The sequence below is a fragment of the Lipotes vexillifer genome, unplaced genomic scaffold (assembly GCF_000442215.2).
Source record: "Lipotes vexillifer unplaced genomic scaffold, Lipotes_vexillifer_v1.1 scaffold469, whole genome shotgun sequence".
Lineage (NCBI taxonomy): Eukaryota > Metazoa > Chordata > Mammalia > Artiodactyla > Lipotidae > Lipotes > Lipotes vexillifer.
In genome coordinates, this window is record NW_006788006.1 from 3,113,620 (window position 1) to 3,135,410 (window position 21,791).

General features: G+C 44.9%; 1 protein-coding gene across 1 annotated transcript in view; it reads left to right on the forward strand.

Moving 5' to 3' along the window:
* Window positions 1–21,791, forward strand: part of PGPEP1 (pyroglutamyl-peptidase I) — a 34,677-nt gene that overhangs the window by 12,558 nt on the left and 328 nt on the right. The window contains exons 3-4 of the mRNA XM_007461049.1: window positions 8,277–8,393; window positions 16,955–17,187. Of these exons, the coding sequence (XP_007461111.1) occupies window positions 8,277–8,393; window positions 16,955–17,187 (350 nt within the window). The remainder of the gene's footprint in view (window positions 1–8,276; window positions 8,394–16,954; window positions 17,188–21,791) is intronic.

The following is a 21,791-nucleotide window of genomic DNA, read 5'->3' on the forward strand; positions in this document are numbered from 1 at the left end:
AGAATCGCAACCAAAAAAAAAAAAAAAAAAAAAAAAAAGGTTCACGTTAAAAAAAAATCTTAACAGGCTTCTGAGAGCCTCTTGTGTCAGCACACAGCAGATGCCTTTAGGGTCTGTGTTCAGGGAGCCATTCAAAGGTAAGGAGACTGATATAGACTGTAGCTTCCTGCTTTCTCTTTTTCCAAATTGTGATAAAATATACATAACATGAAATTTACCATTTGAACTATTTGTAAGTGTACAGCTGAGTGGCATTAAGTACATTCACACTGTTGTGCAGCCGTCACCATCATCCGTCTCCAGAACTTGCTCATCTTCCCAGAATGAAATCCTGTCCCCGTTAAACACTAACTGCCCGTTCTCCCCTCTCCCCAGTCCCTGGCGCCCGTCATTCTACTTTCTGTCTTTATGAATCTGACTGCTCTAGCGGCCTCATAGAAGTGAAAGCATACAGCTTTTGTTCTTTTGTGTCTGGCTTCTTCCATTCAGCATAATGTTTTCAAGGTTCATCCATGTTGTAGCATCTGTCAAAATTTCCTTCTTTAAGGCTGAATCGTATTCTGTTGTATGGATATACCAAATTTTATTAATCCATTCACTAGCTGATGGACACATGGGTTGTTTCCATCTTTTGGCTATTGTAAATAATGCTACTATGAACAAGGATATACAAATATCTGTTCAAGATCCTGCTTTCAGTTCTTTTGGATATATACCTGGAAGTGGAGTTGCTGGATCATATGGTAATTCTATGTTTAATTTTTTGTGGAACCACCAAGCTGTTTTCCACAGGGGCTGCACCATTTTACATTCCCACCAGCAGTGCACAAGTGTCCCGATTTCTCCGCATCTTTGCCATCCATTTTTTTAAGATATCCTGGTGGGTGTGAAATAATGTCTCACTGTGGTTTTGATGTGCATTTCCCTAATGACTAATAATGTTGGGCATCTTTTCTTGTGCTTATTGGCCACTTGTATAGCTTCTTTGAACAAATGTCTATTCATGTCCTTTGCCCATTTTAAAGTTAAGTTGTTAGGTTTTTATTATTACTGTTATTGAGTTGTAAGCATTCTTTATACACAGTTGACCCTTGAACAACTTGGGCGTTAGGGGCACCTACCTTCCGCACAGTGGAAAACCCATCTGTAACTTACAGTCAGTCTTCCATATGCTTTGTTCCTCCATATCCACAGTTCTGCATCTGCAGATTCAACCAAGCTCGAATTGTGTGGTGCTGTAGTATTTACTGTTGAAAATAAATCTGCATATAAGTGGACCCATGCCGTTCAAATCCGTGTTGTTCAAGGGTCAACTGTATTCTAGATATAGATCCCTTGTCAGATACACGGTTTGCAAATATTTTCTTTCACCCCAGGTGCTGTCTTTTCGTTCTATTGATTGTGTCCTTTGATTCACAATTTTTTTTTTCATTTTTATGAAATCTTAATTTCTCTATTTTTTTCTTTTATTGTCTGTACTTTTGGTGCCATTGAATTTGTTTTTAAGATGGAAAAGAGCTCACTGGATCTCCTTTTGGGGATTAAGGGAAGTTTCATTTATAAACCCTTAAGTTTTTCCCCTACCTCTACTATATACTGAGTCTGAGGTCAGAAGCGCAGGCTTCAAGAGTTCACTGGTGGCCTGGTAGTTAGGATTCTGGGCTTTCACTGCTGTGGCCCGGGTTAAATCCCTGGTTGGGGAACTAAGATCCTGCAAGCCTTGTGGTGTGGCCAAAAGAAAAAAAAAAAAAAAGAAAGAAAAGAAAAGCAGGCTTCAATTTGATAGTATCACTCACTAGCATACATGTTCTGATCTTGCAGTGCAACTAGGTCCCTTTCTAGCATTTATGCTTCACACATGGGTGCGAGGAATGTGCACAAGGATGCTTGCTGCGGTATGGCTTAAAACTTAGGAAAATTGGAAGCCACTTAAATATTCCAGTGTAGGGGAATGTTTAAATCCAGCTAATTTCTGAGATGGAATATTATGCAGCAGGGAAAAGGGAAAGGAACAAGATTTACATGTAGTAATGTAGCTAGATCTCCAAAACCAACTGCTGAGTGGAGAAAGCATAGTTGCTGAAGGATGCAATTGATGTAAAAATAAATACTATGTGTTTTCTCAGATAGGTGTGTAGAAGGGATAGAAATAGGTCTGCATGGATGTGTGTGCTATTAACAGTACTTTCTTCTGAAGTATGGGAATGGGACTCAGACTCGGGGTGAGGGGGCTTCAAACTTGATCTGTCTGGCTTTTTAAAAATATTCCAACTAAAAAAAAAAAATAGGTCTAGCATATTTGGGGCTTTCCTGGTGGCGCAGTGGTTGGGAGTCCGCCTGCCGATGCAGGGGACACGGGTTTGTGCACCGGTCCGGGAGGATCCCACATGCCGCGGAGCGGCTGGGCCTGTAAGCCATGGCCGCTGAGCCTGTGCGTCCGGAGCCTGCGCTCCGCAACAGGAGAGGCCACAACAGTGACCTAATTTGAAAAGATACATGCACCAAAAAATATATATATATATATATATTTTTTCATGTCCTTATCTACTAATTCTACCATCTGTGTTGTTTCTGGTCCTGTTTCTTTTTTCTTTCTTTTTTTTTTGGCCATGCCACGTGGCTTGATGGATCTTAGTTTTCTGACCAGGGATTGAACCCGGGCCATCAGCAGTGAAAGCGTGAAATCCTAATCACTGAAATCCTAATCACTGGACCACCAGGGAATTCCCTGGTCCTGTTTCTTTTCTTTTCCTTTTTAAATTTATATTTACAATGGTTACATAGCAGGGTTTTTTCCTTTCTTTTAAAAAAATATTTACTTATTTATTTTATTTTTGGCTGCGTTGGGTCTTCGTTGCTGCGTGCGGTCTTTCTTTAGTTGTGGCGAGCGGGGACTACTCTTCGTTGCGGTGCGCGGGCTTATTGTAGTGGCTTCTCTTGTTGCGGAGCTTGGGCTCTAGGTGCTCGGGCGTTAGTAGTTGTGGCATGCAGGCTTCAGTCATTGTGACTCACGGGCCTAGTTGCTCCGCTGCATGTGGGATCTTCCTGGACCAGGGCTTGAACCCGTGCCCCTTGCATTGGCAGATGGATTCTTAACCACTGAGCCACCAGGGAAGCCCCCGGTCCTGTTTCTATTGATTGATTTTTCTCTTCATTATGGGTGGTAGTAGTTTTTGGCTTCTTTGCACGCCTGGTAAGTTTCAACTGATGCCAGACCTTGTGAATTTTACCTTGTGGCATGCTGTATACTTTTGTATTTCCTCAAAATATTCTTGAGCTTTGTTCTGGGATACAATTAAGCTACTGGTAACAGTTCCTTTCCAGGCTTGCTGTTCAGTTTTGTTAGGCAGGACCAGAGCAGTCTTCACTCTGAGGCTAATTTTTCTCCACTTCCTTGTGAAGTTTTTCCACTCTGGCAGGTGGGAACAAGTATTTCCAACCTGGTGTGAGCTCGGAGGCTTGTTCCCTCTGTTCCTTTCAAGTGGCTCTATCCCTGGCCTCTGCATGCGTGTAAACCCATCAGTCCTCGGACTCTCAAAAGATCTCTGGATCAACTTCTAGATTGATCTCTCTCTCTCTTCCTCCCTCTCTCTCCCTCTCTCTTCCTCTCTCCCTCTCTACACACTCTCTCTACCTCCCTCCCTCCTCCCCTTCCCCTCCCCCCTCCTCTCCCTCCCCCTACCTCCTCTTCCCCCCAGGGTACCTCCTGTCCACGACTCCACTCTGCAAACTGTAGCCTTCTTACACTTTCTAGAACCTCAGCTTTGACTCCTCATCTCCACATCTGAAAACTGTTATTTTACACATTTTGTCTATTTTTTTTCCACTTATGCCATATTAGGCAGGAAAAGTCACTTTGGATGTTTTTTTTAAAGGAAACACATTAATGTTTTAAAATATAATTTAACATTGTTATTTTTTCTAGTTTCTTCTATTGTTTTATTTTTTCTCCCTATGACATGGGTACTACTGTTCACCCATTTACAGATGAAGGAGCTAAAGCACAGAGAGGTTGAGTGACTTACCCAGGGTCACCCAGCCAGGGAGTGAGGGGAGGGGAGGGAGAACAAACCTGGTCACCTGGCTTTAGAGGCTCCACCCCTGATTCCTACCCTCCACCATCCATGCAATTAAGAGCTGCCTTTTTCCTTTTTTAAAAAATTGAGATGAACTTGCATAGTATAAAACTAACTATTTTAAAGTGTACAAATCAGTGGCATTTATTACATTCACAGTGTTGTCCAACCACCACCTCTATTTAATTCCAGAACATTTTTGTCATCCAAAAAGGAAATCCTGTCCCCGTTAGCAGTCACTCCCCATCCCCAGTCCCCAAGCCCCTGGCAACCATTGATCTGCTTTCTGTCTCTATGGATTTGCCTGTTCTGGTCATATCACATAAACAGAGTCATATAATATGTGACCTTTTGTGTCTGGCTTTTTTCATGCAGCATGATGTTTTCAAGGTTCATCCACATTGTAGCATGTGTCAGTGCTTCATTCCTTTTCATGGCTGAGTAATATTCCACTGTATGGATGGACCACATTTTGTTTATATCCTTTCATCCAGTGATGGATACTTCGGCTGCTGCAAATAGTGAGGAGCTACTTTTAAATGTAGGAAAGGATGAAAAGGAAAGGGTTCACAGCCAGCAGTGAGTCCAAACCCCCACTTACAGTTAAGAAAAACAAGGCACCCTCAGGAGGGTCGGGTACTTGCCCAGGCTCACCTGGGTCTGTATTTGTTCTCAGTCCAAGCTTGAACTGCTCACTTGTTCAGCCGACATTCACCAGCACCTAATGTGTGCACATCTTGGGCCGTGGCCATGACATTGACCTTTGGGACTGAGAGAGCATGTAAAGCAGGCTGGGCATCCAGAATGTCTTCTTGGGAGGCTGAGACATGAAGGCTAAGGAGTCAACTGACCAGAAAGTGACGGGAAGAACATTCTAAGTGGAGGGAATAGCCAGTGCAAAGGCCCTGAGGCAGGAGTGAGTCTGGTATGTGGGAGACTGTTTTGGGGGAAGTGAGCAAAAGGGGGACAAAGGGAGAGGAGGGCAGCATCCCGACCCCTCAGGGCATCGTGGGCTATGGTGGGGAGTTAAGATTTTTATTCTGAGCATGGCAGGAGCCACAGCAGAGCGGAAGCAGGGAAAGGCTGTGTTGTGATTTTAGATGCTGCCTTGGGGGACAGGAGGCTGGGGCAGTGCTGGGGAGGAGATGAGGCTTGATCTCCAAATCAATTTGCCAAAACAAAACTTGGGTGTATCCAACGAATGTCAAGCAAACAGTGGTGTATAACATCCTATTATTTTTAAGGTGTGGCCATTCAAAATAATCACTCCGGGCGTGCAGCGTGCACAAACAGGGTGAATATTGATAAAATCACGGGAATGGAAACAGGGAGCACAGATCTAAAACCTCCAGCGCTTCCCAGGGGTTTGATGGTGTAAAAAACAATATGGTCAGGTAGGAATCATGGTTGTGTGCCAGCGAACACCAGGCCTGCCTCGTCTCTGAATCCATAAACCCTTGAAGAAAGTCCCCTCTGATTCCCGTCACCACAGTCCAGGGAGTTGAGAAGACAAAGGAGCATGAAGAATAAAAATATTAGTGACTAAGAAAAATGATTGTGGGAGAAATTAAATATTTTACAAAGTTTTGTCTTTAGTGTCTTTTAAAATAGATTTCACATAAAATATAACCACCCTCCCCCGCCAGCCCTCTACCCATCAGTATCTGCAGCTCACCGTGTAACACGTTTGGGGAGCAGGTTTGCGCTCTGCCCTCTTCTGTCCTGTAGGGAGGGCTTCCTGATGTCACGCGTAACTGGGCTTAGCAAAAGGGCTGGGGTCCCAGATCCTGGTGTTGGCATTTGAGACTCCCCCCGCACACACACCTGCCTCGCCCCACCTACCCTCCAGATGTCCTTGTCTCCAGGTGACCTCTTTGGGGAGCAATTTGGAATTATCTATCAGTGAGGAAAGACCTGCTGTTCCAGGCATCGGATACTCTCCAGAGCAACTACAGTCAGTGGGGCACAGATTTGGGATAGTGTGGGTATAGCAAGGTCAAGGCATCCAGAGAAAGAAATCCTGCAGCCGCTGCAGGAGATGCAAGAACTCACCTCTAGGGACTTCCCTGGTGGTCCAGTGGTTAGGATTCCACACTTTCACTGCCGTGGGCCTGGGTTCAGTTCCTGGTCAGGGAACTAAGATCCCACAAGCCGTGCAGCGTGATTAAAAAAAAAAACAAAGATAAGAGCTCACCTCTAGTGAATTTGGCAAGGCCAGATGCGAAAACTTCTTTGCCTGGGACCTGCCCATAGAACTCTGTAACATCCGCCAGTGGTAGCATGTCCAAATTACTGCATGAGATCTGAGAATAATATGAAACAGCCTGACCGATAATCATGATTTGGGGTATGAATTTTACCATGAAGAATGCTCAGTTTTTGATACTGAGCTGAAGCCTTCATCCCTGAACGTCTCTGCTCACCCCTGGACGCCAGAGCTGCCAGGATCATCACTCCTCCGGGAAAGTTGGTTCTGGGTCTGCTGTGCTCTGGGTTGTGGGCCATCTGGGGGAAGGAGGCCCAGTGATGGGCTCTGCCACATTGAGAATCTGAGGAAAGCATCCGTGTTTCCCCAGAAAAGTACGCATGCGGTGATCCATCATAGCCCTTTTTTCCCCAGATATATATTTATATATGCATATATATGTATGTACTTATGTATACATATTCTTTTTCAGATTTTTTCCATTATAGGTTATTACAAGATAGTGAATATAGTTCCCTGTGCTGTACAGTAGGTCCTTGTTGGTTATCTATTTTGTACATAGTAGTGTGTATCTGTTAATCCCAAACATCTAATTTATCCCTCCCCGCCCTTTCCCCTTTGATAACCGTCAGTTTGTTTTCTGTGTCTGTGAGTCTGTCTCTGTTTTGTAAATAAGTTCATTTGTATCAATTTTTTTTAGATTCCACATATAAGTGATATCATATGGTATTTGTCTTTCTCTGCTTGACTGGCTTCACTTGGTATGATAATCTCTAGGTCTATCCATGTTGCTGCAAATGGCATTATTTCACTCTTTTTTAAAAAAAATATTAATTTTGGCTGTGTTGGGTCTTTGTTGCTGCGTGCAGGCTTTCTCTAGTTGCAGCGAGCGAGGGCTACTCTTCGTTGCAGTGTGTGGGCTTCTCATTGCAGTGTCTTCTCTTGTTGCGGAGCACAGGCTATAGGCACGTGGGCTTCAGTAGTTGTGGCACGTGGGCTCAGTAGTTGTAGCTTGTGGGCTCAGTAGTTGTGGCTCGTGGGCTCAGTAGTTGTGGCTTGCAGGCTCTAGAGTGCAGGCTCAGTAGTTGTGGTGCACAGGCTTAGCTGCTTCACCCCATGTGGGATCTTGCCGGACCAGGGCTTGAACCCATGTCCCCTGCATTGGCAGGCAGATTCTTAACCACTGTGTCACCAGGGAAGTCCCTATTTCACTCTCTTTTGTGGCTGAGTAATATTCCATTTATATATATATCACATCTTCTTTATCCATTCATCTGTTGATGGACATTTAGGTTGCTTCCACGTCTTGGCTATTGTAAATAGTGCTGCTATGAACGTTGGGGTCATCATAGCCCATTTTTGTTTATAATTCATGATGTTCTTAAACCCCTTCATTCCTGAGATGGTTAGAGGCTCCCTAAGGAGTTGGATCCATCTGTAAATATATGTCGAGACCCTGCTATCTACCATGCACCAAGTCTATAAATAATTCTTAACAGGTGTAACAAAGGGAGAGCGTAATAACAAACAACAAAAATAATAGTAGTAATGGTAGTCAACATTATTCGAGTCCCTACAGTATGCCAAACATTGCTTGGAACTCTTTATCGTGAATTAGTTCCTCCATTTGTTATAACTACCTTGTGAAGTAAGTACTTTATTATCCCTATTTTACAGATGAGGAAACTGAGGCACAGAGAGGTTAAGTGACTTGCCCAAGTCACTGCCCTTCCCCCCACAGGCAGGGTTCAAATCCAGGAGACTAGCCTCAGAGGCCATGGTATCATGCTGCTGCCTACGGAGATGCTGAGAGAGTGGGTGGGGAAGGGGCTGAGGGAGGAGCTTTGGGATAGGCCAGCACATGTGCCTTCCTGCTCTGCACAGTGAGTCAGGAACCCCGCCTGTCTTCTGAGGATAGGTCACTCTGTCCCCAGGGATCTAGTTATCCCTACAGCCCTGACCTAATGCCACATTTCCTCTGCTCTTGCTCCCAGGAGCTGGAGAAGCTGGGGCTCGGTGACAGCGTGGACCTGCATGTGTATGAGATTCCAGTGGAGTACAAGACAGTCCAGAGGCTCATCCCCGCTCTGTGGGAGAAGCACAGTCCACAGGTAAATGGGGCAAAGATGAGTGGGGTAAAGGTAGGTGCCTCCCCATCAGGACCTGCAGGTGGGTGCCCCACACATGGCTGGCTTGTGTGACTTTGTTCCTGCTCTGATCACATGGCTGATGCCACAGCCTTATTTCCTAAAGTGCCGCACTTTCCTGGGTTACCCTTAGAGGTGAGGGAGGAAAGCAAACTTCTGGAACTTCACAGAGCCTGGTTCTGTCCCACTTGAGTTCTGTATCAGTCATGACCTCTTAGGTTATAAGTGACAGTCAAATCACACCTCAACCCAGCTTGAGCACAAATGTTGGTACGCTTTAGGTATAGCTTGATTCAGGTGCTCACCCAATGTCATCAGCCTCCTCTCTTGACCACGCAGCTTTGCTTTGCTTTCCACTTTGCTTTTGCTTTGGCGAAGACAGGTGGTTGCGGGCTGATATCCTCCCAACTCAGCCGCTCAGCAGAAAGAGAACACCTCTCCTCCAAATAATTCCCCGAAGTCTATGGCTGATTCTCATTGGCTGGCTCGGGTCACAGGCCGGTCCCTGAGCCAATCACTATGGTTGGGGAAGAAGGAATGCTCTGATTTGTGAAGCCTGAGTCCCACATGCCCACTCCGGTGGCCAGAGGGTGGTGTCACCTCTCTCCAAACCTCCTAGAATGAGAAGAAGTGGAGGGTGGTCCACAAAGGGAAAATAGCTGTGGGAGGGAGCTGTGGGTTTAACCCGACGTGACGGAATGGAGGCCAGACAGGCAGGAACCACACCCTCCCACAGAGGTAGTTTTGGCCCAGCCAAGACCTTGGGCAGGAGCCATCTGGGAACTTACCTGGGCTGGTATCTCTGACAAGTGCAGTCCCAGTGCCCTTTGTGGGGGCCTCACTCAGCTTCCGACCCTAGCCTGCTGTTTCAGATTCTCCAGGGCTGGCTGGAGGCATCTTCCTTTCTAAGAAGCCCTCTCATTGCACCTCAAGTAGAATTTGTCCCGTAAGGGGTGGGTGGGTGGGATAAATTGGGAGGTTGGGATTAACATACACACACTACTATATATAAAAGAGATAACTAATAAGGACCTACTGTATAGCATAGGGAACTCTACTCAATACTCTGTAATGGCCTATATGGGAAAGTAATCTAGAAATGAGTGGATATATGTATAACTGATTCACTTTGCTGTACACCTGAAACACAACATTGTAAATCAACTATACTCCAATAAAAAAATTTTTTTTTGAATGTGGCTACTTTCTTATTTTTATTATTGTAATTAATGAAGTTCTGTGTTCTAAGGTACACATTACACTTTGTATCCATGGACCCTTCTTGATACATAAAAGTATCATCAAGTATGTAAAAAACAAAAAGGTCAGGCAATAATGCAAAAATAGGACAGTAAAAACAATATGATATTCACTTTTGTTTCCTTTAAAACAGAAGTGTTCTTAACAATTGCTTGCTGTTGGCTCACAGAACTAGAGAATGTATATTAGAACATCTGTACTAAGAACAATGATCTTCCTTGGCTGTTACTGTGATAAGAAGCAATAAGCCATATAATTTACAAGAAGAAAGCTAATGAATCCTTCAGAAAACACAACCTGGCAGTTTATCTTCAGTGCAAAATAATAAGGTGGCAGGAGTGTGTAGAGAAACAAGTCTTGGAGAACATCCTGTAGGGAATCCAGCTGTGCTTGTATGGTCACAAGCTTGTTATAGAAATCAAACAATTCCTTGTGACTGAATTCCACAAGAACTTTCTTCAGCCTCTTTGACTCTTCATTGCTCACTCCTAGCTGTAACACAGCTTGAGGAGATTTTAGTTTTGCTTGGGCAGAGTGAGCCATCTGAAGGTTAAGCTGCCATCCGACCGTCTCCAGCTTGTGGGGTGCAAGAATCCCCTGCCTGAATTTTTCAATTGTTTCTTGACCCGTAGACGACCAAGCATTGACAAATGCTTCTGCTTTGTCTTGTCTAAGATGAATGTTCTCTAACTGCTGCCACAAAGCAGCTGGCTTCACGTTGTGATATACTGCCTGTTCTAAAATGAATGATACCGTTGCAAGGACTAGGTGAAGATCTTGTCTCTCTAGAGAAAATGCAGCTCGAAGTCTTTCTTCCTCTTATACACTGAAACTACTCTCAGCCTTCAGGTGAAGTTTGTGAAGAATTGGGGTGAGCAATCGTGGAAGTCTTCCTATATCTATTTCATTTATCAGCGACACTGGTTTTTCATGCTGGGGCTCTCCTGCAGAATCAGTGCCGTGGATGCCGCCATCCTCGAAGCTCCCTCAAAAATTGTTTTAAAAAATTAGAATCTGGGGGCTTCCCTGGTGGCGCAGTGGTTGAGAATCTGCCTGCCGATGCAGGCGACACGGGTTCGAGCCCTGGTCTGGGAAGATCCCACATGCCGTGGAGCAACTGGGCCCGTGAGCCACAACTGCTGAGCCTGCGCGTCTGGAGCCTGTGCTCCGCAACAAGAGAGGCCGCGACAGTGAGAGGCCCGCGCACCGCGATGAAGAGTGGCCCCCGCTCGCCGCGACTAGAGAAAGCCCTCGCGCAGAAACGAAGACCCAGCACAGCCCAAAATAAATAAATAAATAAATTTATTAAAAAAAAAAAATTAGAATTTGTCCCTTTTTACAGAGGGGGACCTGGAGGCTCCGTGAGATGTGACTGAAGGTTCTGTGAATGAGCTTTTCCCTCTACTGTCTATATAGTCCTGCCTTATTCTAGTTAAAAAGAAAACCTAAGGGATGAACATGTCTTAAAAATGTCTCACTATATAGAAAGGAATAAAGAAGAAAGATTTGGGGTCCAGGCTGCTACTGATGAGCTGTGAGGTCTCAGGGAAGCTTCTTGGGCTCCCCGTGCCTCAGTTTCCTCCTGTGACAGGTGGAAATAATAATAGGAATCAACCAAGCACAGATCAAAAATATTTGAAAAAAAATTCCAGAGAATTCCCTGGTGGTCCAGTGGTTAGAACCCCATGCTTCCACTGCTGGGGCCCCGGGTTTAATCCCTGGTTGGGGGACTAACATCCAGTAAGCTGTGCAGTGCAGAATAAATAAATAAATAAATAAACAAATTCAGAAAGTTCCAAAAAGCAAAACTTGAATTTGCCTTGAGCTGGCAGCTATTTATTTATATAACATTTGCATTCTATTAGGTATCATGAGCAATCTAGAGATGATTTGAGGTATACAGGAAGATGTGCAGTAGGTTATATGAAAATACTACGCCATTTTAGATAAGAGACTTGAGCATCCCCAGATGTTGTTATCCGAGGGAGGAGGAGGGGAACCTGGAACCAATCTCCTGTGGATACCGAAGCGAGGGGTGACTGAAGTCACTAAAATTCTACCACCCAATTCCAGTGCGTGGGTGGGGTTATCCCCACACCAAGCAATTCTTGGAGAGCGGCTGTGGGTCCTACAATTCAACTCAATTCTGACACTACCTACCCAGAGATAGAATCGCATTCCACAGGGTAAGGGCTCCATCCCACAGGACTGCCCTCCACTTCGGATGCCAATCTTTTTTTTTTTTTTTTTGGAAGTATAGTTGATTTACAATGTTGTGCTAATTTCTGCTGTGCAGCAAAGTGATTCAGTTATACATATACATACATCCTTTTTTTAATATTCTTTTCCATTATGGTTATCACAGGATATTGAATATAGTTCCCTGTGCTCTACAGTAGGACCTTATTGTTTATCCATTATATATAAAATAGTTTGCAGATGCCAATCTTAAGTCTAGGTTGTTACCTGTGCTTCTGTCCAACTGGCTATAAATCAGGGGTTCCCACGACCCCTTCCTTGGGTTCCATTAATTTGCTAGAGCAGCGCACAGAACCCAGGAACCCCATTTACTCACTGGATTACCGGTTTATTATAAAAGCATATAACTCAGGAACAGCCAGCCAGATGAAAGAGATGCTTAGGACAATGTATGCTTTGTCCTATGCCCTCCGGAGCATATGCGGCTTCGCCCTCCCGAACGCCCTACTCTCCCCAGCCGGACTCCATCTCCAGGCCCTCTCCCTTCCTCTGAGGTTAGGGGGGTGGGGCTGAAAGTTCCAACCCTCTAATCATGTGGTTGGTTCCCCTGGCAACCAGCCCCCATTCTAAGGTGCTTTCCAAAAGTTACTTCATTAACAAAACAGGGGAATTCCCTGGAGTCCAGTGGTTAGGACTCCACGCTTCCACTGCAGAGGGCACGGGTTTGATTCCTGGTCAGGGAACTAAGATCCCACATGCCATGCAGCAGAAAAAAAAAAAAAAATTAACCAAACAGGACACCTTTATTGCTCTCATCACTTAGGGAACTCTAAGGGTTTTAGGAGCTCTGTGCCAGGAAGAGTGAACTAAGGACAAATATATATTTCTTTTTTTATTTTTTAATATTTATTTATTTATTTTGGCTGCACCGGGTCTTAGTTGCGGCATGCGGGCTTTTAGCTATGGCATGAGAACTTTTAGTTGCAGCATACGTGTGGGATCTAGTTCCCCAACCAGGGATCAAACCCCAGGCCCCTGCATTGGGAGCATGGGGTCTCACCCCTTGCACCACCAGGGAAGTTCCAACAAATGTGTATCTCTTACTATAGATCTCGCTATCACAAGCACTAACATCATGAGTTTGTGGTGGGGATGAGAGAGATGAGGCCAGAGGGCAATAAACAGTTCTCAGCCCACCCCAGGGTTTCTCAGCTACACTGAGGCCAGAGCCTTCTCTGTGATGGGTTGTGCCGTGCACTGTAGGGTGCTGAGCAGCATCCCTGACCACCACCCATGAGATGCCAGGAGCACTGTGTCTCCAGTTTGATACCCCATAATGTCTCCAGATGTTGCCAAACATCCTCTGGGGGCAGGCTCACCCCTGGTTGAGAACTCCTGGTCTATAGTAAGCTCTGTTTTTTTAAAAAAAAAAAAATGTATTTATTTAGGCTGCACCAGGTCTTAGTTTGGCACACAGCATCTTCGTTGCAGCATGTGGACTCTCAGTTGTGGCATGCGGACTTCTTAGTTGTGGCACATAGACTTCTTAGTTGCGGCATGCATGCAGGATATAGTTCCCCAACCAGGGATAGAACCCCAAGCCCCTTGCATTGGGAGTGTGGAGTCTTACCCACTGGACCACCAGGAAAGTCCCTATAGTAAGCTCTTAATAGTGATTAACTGGTACCACGGCTATTGTCATCACTCACATCTTCTTCACACACATCCATCTTCATATACATTTGTGCTCACCCACAAGTACTGTTTAAGCATCGTACTGCATGGATTAGTATCCTGTGGCTGACGTAACGACTGGCTGCCAACTAGGTGTCTTAAAACTACAGAAATTTATAAGCACACACTTCTGGAGGCCAGAAGTCCAAAATCAAGGCATGAGCAGGGCTGTGGCTCCCTCCAAAGGCTCTAGGGGAGGATCCTTCCTTGTCTCTTCCAGCTTCTGGTGGCCCCAGGCATTCCTTGGCTTGTGGCCTCATCACTCTATCCTCTGCCACTGTCTCCACATGACCTTTTCCTTTTCTCTCTCTCTGTCCCTGCTCTGTGTGTCTCTTTTAAGGGCATTTGTCAATGGATTTTGAGCCCATCCAGATAATCCAGGAGGACCTCATCTCAAAATCCTTTACTTAATTATATCTGCAAAGACCCTTTCCCAAATAAGGTCCCAGTCACAGTTTCCAGATATTAGGACAGGGACATACCTTTCCTTTTCTTTCTTTTTTTTTTTTTTTTTTTTTGGTGGTGGTGGTGGAGTCACCATTCAACCCTCTATACTACAGCTAGCTGCTGTTTTGTTTTTGCATTCACAGGAATTACAGTGTTGCCTGATGCTCCACTGGTTTATGGAGCACCAGATAACACAGTGTGGGTGCTAGGCATCCAGTAGCATAGCCCCCACTCCTGGCTAGTTATGTTCTTGAGAATCACGGCCCGCTAGACGTTACCATGCCAGCTACACAGGACAGTTTAAACTTTCTAGAAGCCACAATTGAAAAGAATACAAAGAAGGAATTCCCTGGTCCAGTGGTTGGGACTCGGCACTTTCACTGCTGTAGCTCAGGTTCAATCCCTGGTCTGGGAACTAAGATCCCCCAAGCTACATGGCCAGAAAAAAAAGCATACAAAGAAATAGTGAAATTAATTTTAATAATATCTTAAATGTCACCCCTTATTTCTAAAATATTATGTAAATGTGTAATCAACATTTAAAAAGTTATTAATGAGACATTTTACTTTCTTTTTTTTTTTTTTTTAACTGTTTAGCCGCACCGCGCGGCATGTGAGATCTCCGTGCTCTGCAGTCTTTACACACAGGGTCTTAACCGCTGGACCACCAGGGAAGTCCCTACATTCTTTTTTCATGCCCAGTCTCCGAAACCGGTGTGTGTGCTGCACTGGCATCTCAATTTGTATCAGCCATGTGTTGGCAATCTGTATATCTTCTTTGGGGAAATGTCTATTAAGGTCTTCCACCCATTTTTGGATTGGGTTGTTTGTTTTTTTGATATTGAGCTGCTTGTATATTTTGGAGATTAATCCTTTGTCAGTTGCTTCATTTGCAAATATTTTCTCCTATTCTGAGGGTTATATTTCCGTCTTGGTTATGGTTTCCTTTGCTGTACAAAAGCTTTTAATTTTCATTAGGTCCCATTTGTTTATTTTTGTTTTTATTTCCATTTCTCTAGGAGGTGGGTCAAGAAGGATCTTGCTGTGATTTATGTCATAGAGGGTTCTGCCTATGTTTTCCTCTAAGAGTTTGATAGTGTCTGGCCTTACATTTAGGTCTTTAATCCATTTTGTATGTGTTTTTTTAAAATTAATTAATTAATTAATATTTATTTTTGGCTGTGTTGGGACTTCGTTTCTGTGCGAGGGCTTTCTCTAGTTGCGGCAAGCCGGGGCCACTCTTCATCGCGGTGCGCGGGCCTCTCACTATCGCAGCCTCTTTTGTTGCGGAGCACCGGCTCCAGACGTGCAGGCTCAGTAGTTGTGGCTCACGGGCCTAGTTGCTCCGCGGCATGTGGGATCTTCCCAGACCAGGGCTCGAACCCGTGTCCCCTCCATTGGCAGGCAGATTCTCAACCACTGCGCCACCAGGGAAGCCCATTTTGTGTTTATTTTTGGACATGGAAGCAACCTAAGTGTCCATTGACAGATGAATGGATAAGGAAGATGTGGCACATATATATAATGGAATATTACTCAGCCATAAAAAGAAATGAAATTGAGTTATTTGTAGTGAGGTGGATGAACCTAGAGTCTGTCATACAGCGTGAAGCATGTCAGAAAGAGAAAAACAAATACCGTATGCTAACACATATATATGGAATCTAAAAAACAAAAAATGGTTCTGATGAACCTAGGGGCAGGACAGGAATAAAGACGCAGACATAGAGAATGGACTTGAGGATATGGGAAGGAGGAAGGATAAGCTGGGACGAAGTGAGAGAGTAGCACTGACATATATATACTAGTGGGAAACAGCTGTATAGCACAGGGAGATCAGCTCGATGCTTTGTGATGACCTAGAGGGGTGAGCTAGGGAGGGTGGGAAGGAGGCGCAAGAGGGAGGGGATATGGGGATGTGTGTATACATACAGCTGATTCACTTTGTTATACAGCAGAAACTAATACAACATTGTAAAGCAATTATACTCCAATAAAGATGTTAAAAAAAAAGTCACTGTGAGATATATCACCATAGGGAAATAACCAATAATCAAATAAAGAAAATGCATAGAAAAAAAGTTTGTATCAGCCACATTTCAAATGCTCAGTAGCCACATGTGTCCTGTGACTGCCATATGGCAGTGTGCTCATCAGTCTTTATTTTAAATGTTCACATGTTTTCTTATAGTGCCCTTTCTGTATATAAACATACACACAAATAATTAATATTTGAAGTTAAACTGTATTCAATTTGGTATCCTGCCTCTTATAAATATGTTATCATGAGCATTTAATCACACAGGTCATTAAAAATTCTCCCTTAACATTATTTTAACAGCTGGGTAATACTTAGTAATTAATACAACCATTCTCCTATTATTGGGCATGCTGGTCATTTCTATGTTTTGGGGTTTTTTTCCTCACTTTTATAAATAACACTGAAGTGACCATCGGCAAATTATTATCTCTTTGATTGTTTTTAGATTAGATTCCTGGAAATTATACCTTGCCTTTTGTGTTTGGCAATATGTCTTGAAGATTATTTCATACAGAATTGCCTTGGGCATGTTAACAGCTACAAAGTAGCTCCTACTTTACTTATCCAACCCCCCCACCTCACCATGGATGGCTAATTAGGTTGTTTCCAGTATTTGATTGTAATGACAAAGCTGCAATGAACATCTTTGCATATTTCACATTCTTGCATGTTTCACTTGGCACACCTTTCTGTAAGAGTGACTGTAGGGTCTATTCCAGCAGCAAGATGTCAGAAAGCACGTAACCCCCAGCAGAGCTCTGTGAGGATGCTGCCCTCTTCTTGGCCTGGGGGGACTTCCAGTCCCATGACCAGACCCTATTAAGCCTTGCCCATCTGTCTGCAGCTGGTGGTGCATGTGGGGGTGTCAGGCATGGCGACCACAGTCACGCTGGAGAAGTGCGGGCACAACAAGGGCTACAAGGGGCTGGACAACTGCCGATTCTGCCCTGGCTCCCAGTGCTGTGTGGAGGATGGGCCTGAAAGCATTGACTCCATCATTGACATGGACGCTGTATGTAAGAGGGTTACTACACTGGGCCTGGATGTGTCAGTGACCATCTCACAAGATGCCGGCAGGTAAGGCACCATGGGGCCCTATGGTGTAGGTGTGAGTAGGGGTTTCCCTCCTACATCAGCCCAGGCTGGGTGTTGAACAAGCCAAGTGTGTTTCACTTTAGCCTCTTTGGGCCAAGTGCTCACTTTTTCTTTTTCACTTTTGAAAACATAATTGATTTACCACCTGATTAAAGCATGGGATAATTTTTTTTAAGCATGGGATATTTTAACAGTATTATACATGATATTTTTACATAGAATTTCACAGTATATAAACCTCACCATCCATGAGGCACAGAGTTAAGTATATATGTGTATGTGTGTGTATATATATATAAAACAGGTTCCACGGATTCTGCTTCTGGAACTCGTGTGTGGATTGTGGACCCTGGCATCTCCCACCTGCATGTTGCTCCGGCCGTCTCCCTGCTGTTCCTCCGGCCACCTCTACCCCAACCCTGACAGTCCTTCTCTCCTAAGCAGTCAGTTTCTATATTAGTTTCTTGTGGCTGCTATATATAACAAATTACCATGTTGGTGGCTTAGGACAACAAACATTTATTCTCTCCCAGGTCTGGAGACTAAAAGTCCAAAGTCAAGGTGTCAGCAGGGTTGGCTCCTTCTGGAGGTTCTGAGGGAGAATCTGTTCCATGCCTCTCTGGCTTATGGGGGCTGCTGACAACGCTGAGTGTTCCGCGCCTTGAGATGCTTTTTCCAATCTCCGCCTTCACCTCCCCATGGCCTTCTTTTATTTTTTTTAAGATTTTTTTGATGTGGACCATTTTTAAAGTCTTTATTGAATTTGTTACAATATTGCTTCTGTTTTTTTATATATATATAAATTTATTTATTTATTTTTGGCTGCGTTGGGTCTTCGTTGCTACACACGGGCTTTCTGTAGTTGCAGCAAGTGGGGGCTACTCTTCCTTGCGGTGTGCAAGCTTCTCATTGCAGTGGCTTCTCTTGCTGCGGAGCTTGGGCTCTAAGAGCGCGGGCTTCAGTAGTTGTGGCGTGTGGGCTCAGTAGCTGTGGCTTGCAGGCTATAGAGCGCAGGCTTAGTAGTTGTGGCACACGGGCTTAGTTGCTCTGCGGCATGTGGGATCTTCCTGGGCCAGGGATCAAACCCGTTTTTCCCTGCATTGGCAGGCGGATTCTTAACCACTGCGCCACCAGGGAAGTCCCTGCTTCTGTTTTATGTTTCAGTTTTTTGGCTGCGAGGCACATGGGATCTTAGCTCCTCGACCTGGGAGCGAACCCACACTCCCGGCATTGGAAGGCAAACTCTTAACCAGAGTACAGCCAGGGAAGTCCCCATGTGGCCTTCTTACAAGGACACCAATCATTGGATTTAGGACCTACCCTAAACCACTATGACCTCATCTTAACTAATTACATCTGCAAAAACCCTATCTCCAAATCAGGTCACATTTTGAGGTTCTAGATGAACACAGATTTGGGACAGAAACTATTCAGCCTATTAGAGGGTCTATTAATTTAAGTCCGATGATGTCCCTAACTTGCTTAATTCTTCCTACAGCTTCCACTGCACCTCGAATGAAATCCCAACTCTCCACCATGCACAGATTCTGTGTGGTCTGGCCCCTGCCCACCTCTCCACCCTCCTCTGCCTTCACTCTCGCCTCACCACTGCCTTCCAGACCCACAAACCAGCCTCCTCCTGTTCCTCAAACACACCAAGCTCACTCTAGCATCAGGGCCTTTGCACATGCTAAGACCTCTGCCCAGAGCTCACCTCCCTCTGATAATACCTCTTTCAGGTTTTAACTCCAAAACGTTGCCCCTTTGGGAAGGACTCCCCAGCCTCCCAGACCTCTTTGTTCTATGCCCTCTCAACACCAGATACCTTGATTTCTCAACACTTTGTACACCTCTCCAGTCCAAAGGCAGCAGGTGGCAAATTTGTTGACAGAATGACGAAGTGGCTGAATTTACCATCAGTCTTTTTTTTAAATTATCATTATTTTAAAGATTTATTTATTATTTATTTAATTTATTTTTGGCTGCGTCAGGTCTTAATTGCAGCATGCGAGGTCTTCCCTGTGGCATGTGGGATCTTTTGTTGTCGCATGCGGGCTCTTCTGATTGTGATGCGTGGGCTTCTCTCTAGCTGTGGCGTGCAGGTTTTTTCTCTTCTCTAGTTGTGGCGCGCGGGCTCCAGGGCACGTGGGCTCTGTAGTTTGTGGCACTTGGGCTCTTTAGTTGAGGCTTCTGAGCTCAGTGGTTGTGGCGTGCAGGCCCAGTTGCCCCATGGCATGTGGGATCCCAGTTCCCTGACCAGTGAACCCATGTTCCCCTCATTGTAAGGCACACTCATTACCACTGGACCACCAGGGAAGTCCCTTAATTATTTTTTTATTAAAGTATAGTTGATGTACAATAGTATACGTTACAGATGTACAATACAGTGATTCACAGTTTTTAAAAGTTACACTCCTGGGCTTCCCTGGTGGCGCAGTGGTTAAGAATCCGCCTGCCAATGCAGGGGACACAGGTTCGAGCCCTGGTCCGGGAAAATCCCACATGCCGTGGAGCAACTAAGCCCGTACGCCACAACTACTGAGCCTGCGCTCTAGAGCCTGCGAGCCACAACTACTGAGCCCATGTGCCACAAATACTGAAGCCCGCATGCCTAGAGCCCATGCTCCGCAACAAGAGAAGCCACCACAATGAGAAGCCCGCTCAAGGAAGAGTAGCCCCCGCTTGCCGCAGCTAGAGAAAGCCTGCACACAGCAACGAAGACCCAAGCAGCCAAAAAGAAATAAATAAATTTATTTTTAAAAAGTTATACTCCATTTATAGTTATTATAAAATATTGGCTATATTCCCTGTGTTGTACAATCTATCCTTGTAGCTTATTTTATACCAAATAGTTTGTACCTCTTAATCCCCTTCTCCTATCTTGCCCCTTCCCCCTCCCACCAGTCTTTTTTTTTTTTTAATTTTATTTATTTTGGCTGCATTGTGTCTTCGTTTCTGCACGCGGGCTTTCTCCAGTTGCAGCGATCGAGGGCTACTCTTTACTTTGGTGTGCAGGCTTCTCATTGCGGTGGCTTCTCTTGTTGTGGAGCACGGGCTGCAGGCGCACGGGCTTCAGTATTTGTGGCACGCGGGCTCAGTCTTTTTTTTAAAGTAATTTTTTTTTTGTTTTTGGCTGCGCCACACAGCTTGCAGGATCTCAGTTCCCTGACCAGGGATTGAACCCGGGTCCTGTCGGTGAAAGCCCGGAACCCTAACCACTAGGCCACTAGGGAACTCCCATAAAATTGATTTTAAGTTACTCAGATAATTCTAGAGTATATTCTCATACTTTCCTGTTGTGAAAGATTCTCTTGCCCTCTCTCCTCCCCCCCGCCCCTCCCCACCCCAGGGATCCCTCAGTTAAATCAGAGACTTAAATTATGACCCTTCCTGCTCACCCACACGTATGTTTCCATACATATGTAGGACATCTGGCGTACTACTTTCGAATTTTGTCCTGTTTCACTTTGCTTTCACGTGGGTGGGGTTACGTGGTGTGCATTTTCATGAGAGTTCCCTTCCTTGGTTTCACTTGTGGGCATGTGACATGGGTCTTAGTAAGTTCTGTCTTCCTGTGGCTCCACTGCCTGCCTTGTAAACAGCTGCATAGTATTCCACTGTGCAGATGAACCAGAGTTTATTAAGCCACTCCTCTGTCAGTGGACACTTAGGTGGTGTTTTAGTCTGCTATAATCAAAAAAACCCCAGACTGGGCAGCGTATAAACAACAGAAAGTTACTGCTCACAGCTCTGGAGGCAAGGAAATCCAGGATCCAGGCACCAGCATGGTGGTGTTCTGATAAAGGCCTTCCTATAGGTTGTAGACTGCCGACTTCTGGCCATGTCCTCACAGGGTGGGAGGGGATTTGGGGGGACATTCAGATCCTAGCATGTTGCTTCCTGTTTTTCTGCTTTTACACATCATGCTGCAGCAGATACCTTGTTCATCTTTCTCGTGCTCGTGTGCAGATGGCTCCTGAGATAGTCTAAAAACTCAAAACATCAGGTCATAAAGTCTGCGCATTTGTAATTTTTAAAATATTATTATTATTATTATTATTATTATTTTTGCGTTACGCGGGCCTCTCACTGTTGTGGCCCCTCCCGTTGCGGAGCGCAGGCTCAGCGGCCATGGCTCACGGGCCCAGCCGCTCCGCGGCATGTGGGATCTTCCCGGACCGGGGCACGAACCCGCGTCCCCTGCATCGGCAGGCGGACTCTCAACCACTGCGCCACCAGGGAAGCCCAAAAATTATTTTTAAAAAATTTTATTGCAGTATAGTTCATTCACAATGTTGTGTTAATTTCTGCTGTACAGCAAAGTGATTGAGATATATATATATATTCTGTTTCATATTCTTTTCCATTAAGGTTTATCACAAAATATTGAATATTGCACATTTGTAATTTTTCTGGCCTGCCAGATTGCCCTCCCCTGGGGCAGTTTGTATCCCAACCAGCAGCATCTCACACTGCTTGCTTCCCCACATATACCCCAGCACTTGGAGCTATTTATTTATTTGCTGGCCTGGGGAGGGAGAAGCAATATTCCACCTTGTAGATGACTGGTGAGGTTGGGGCGGGGG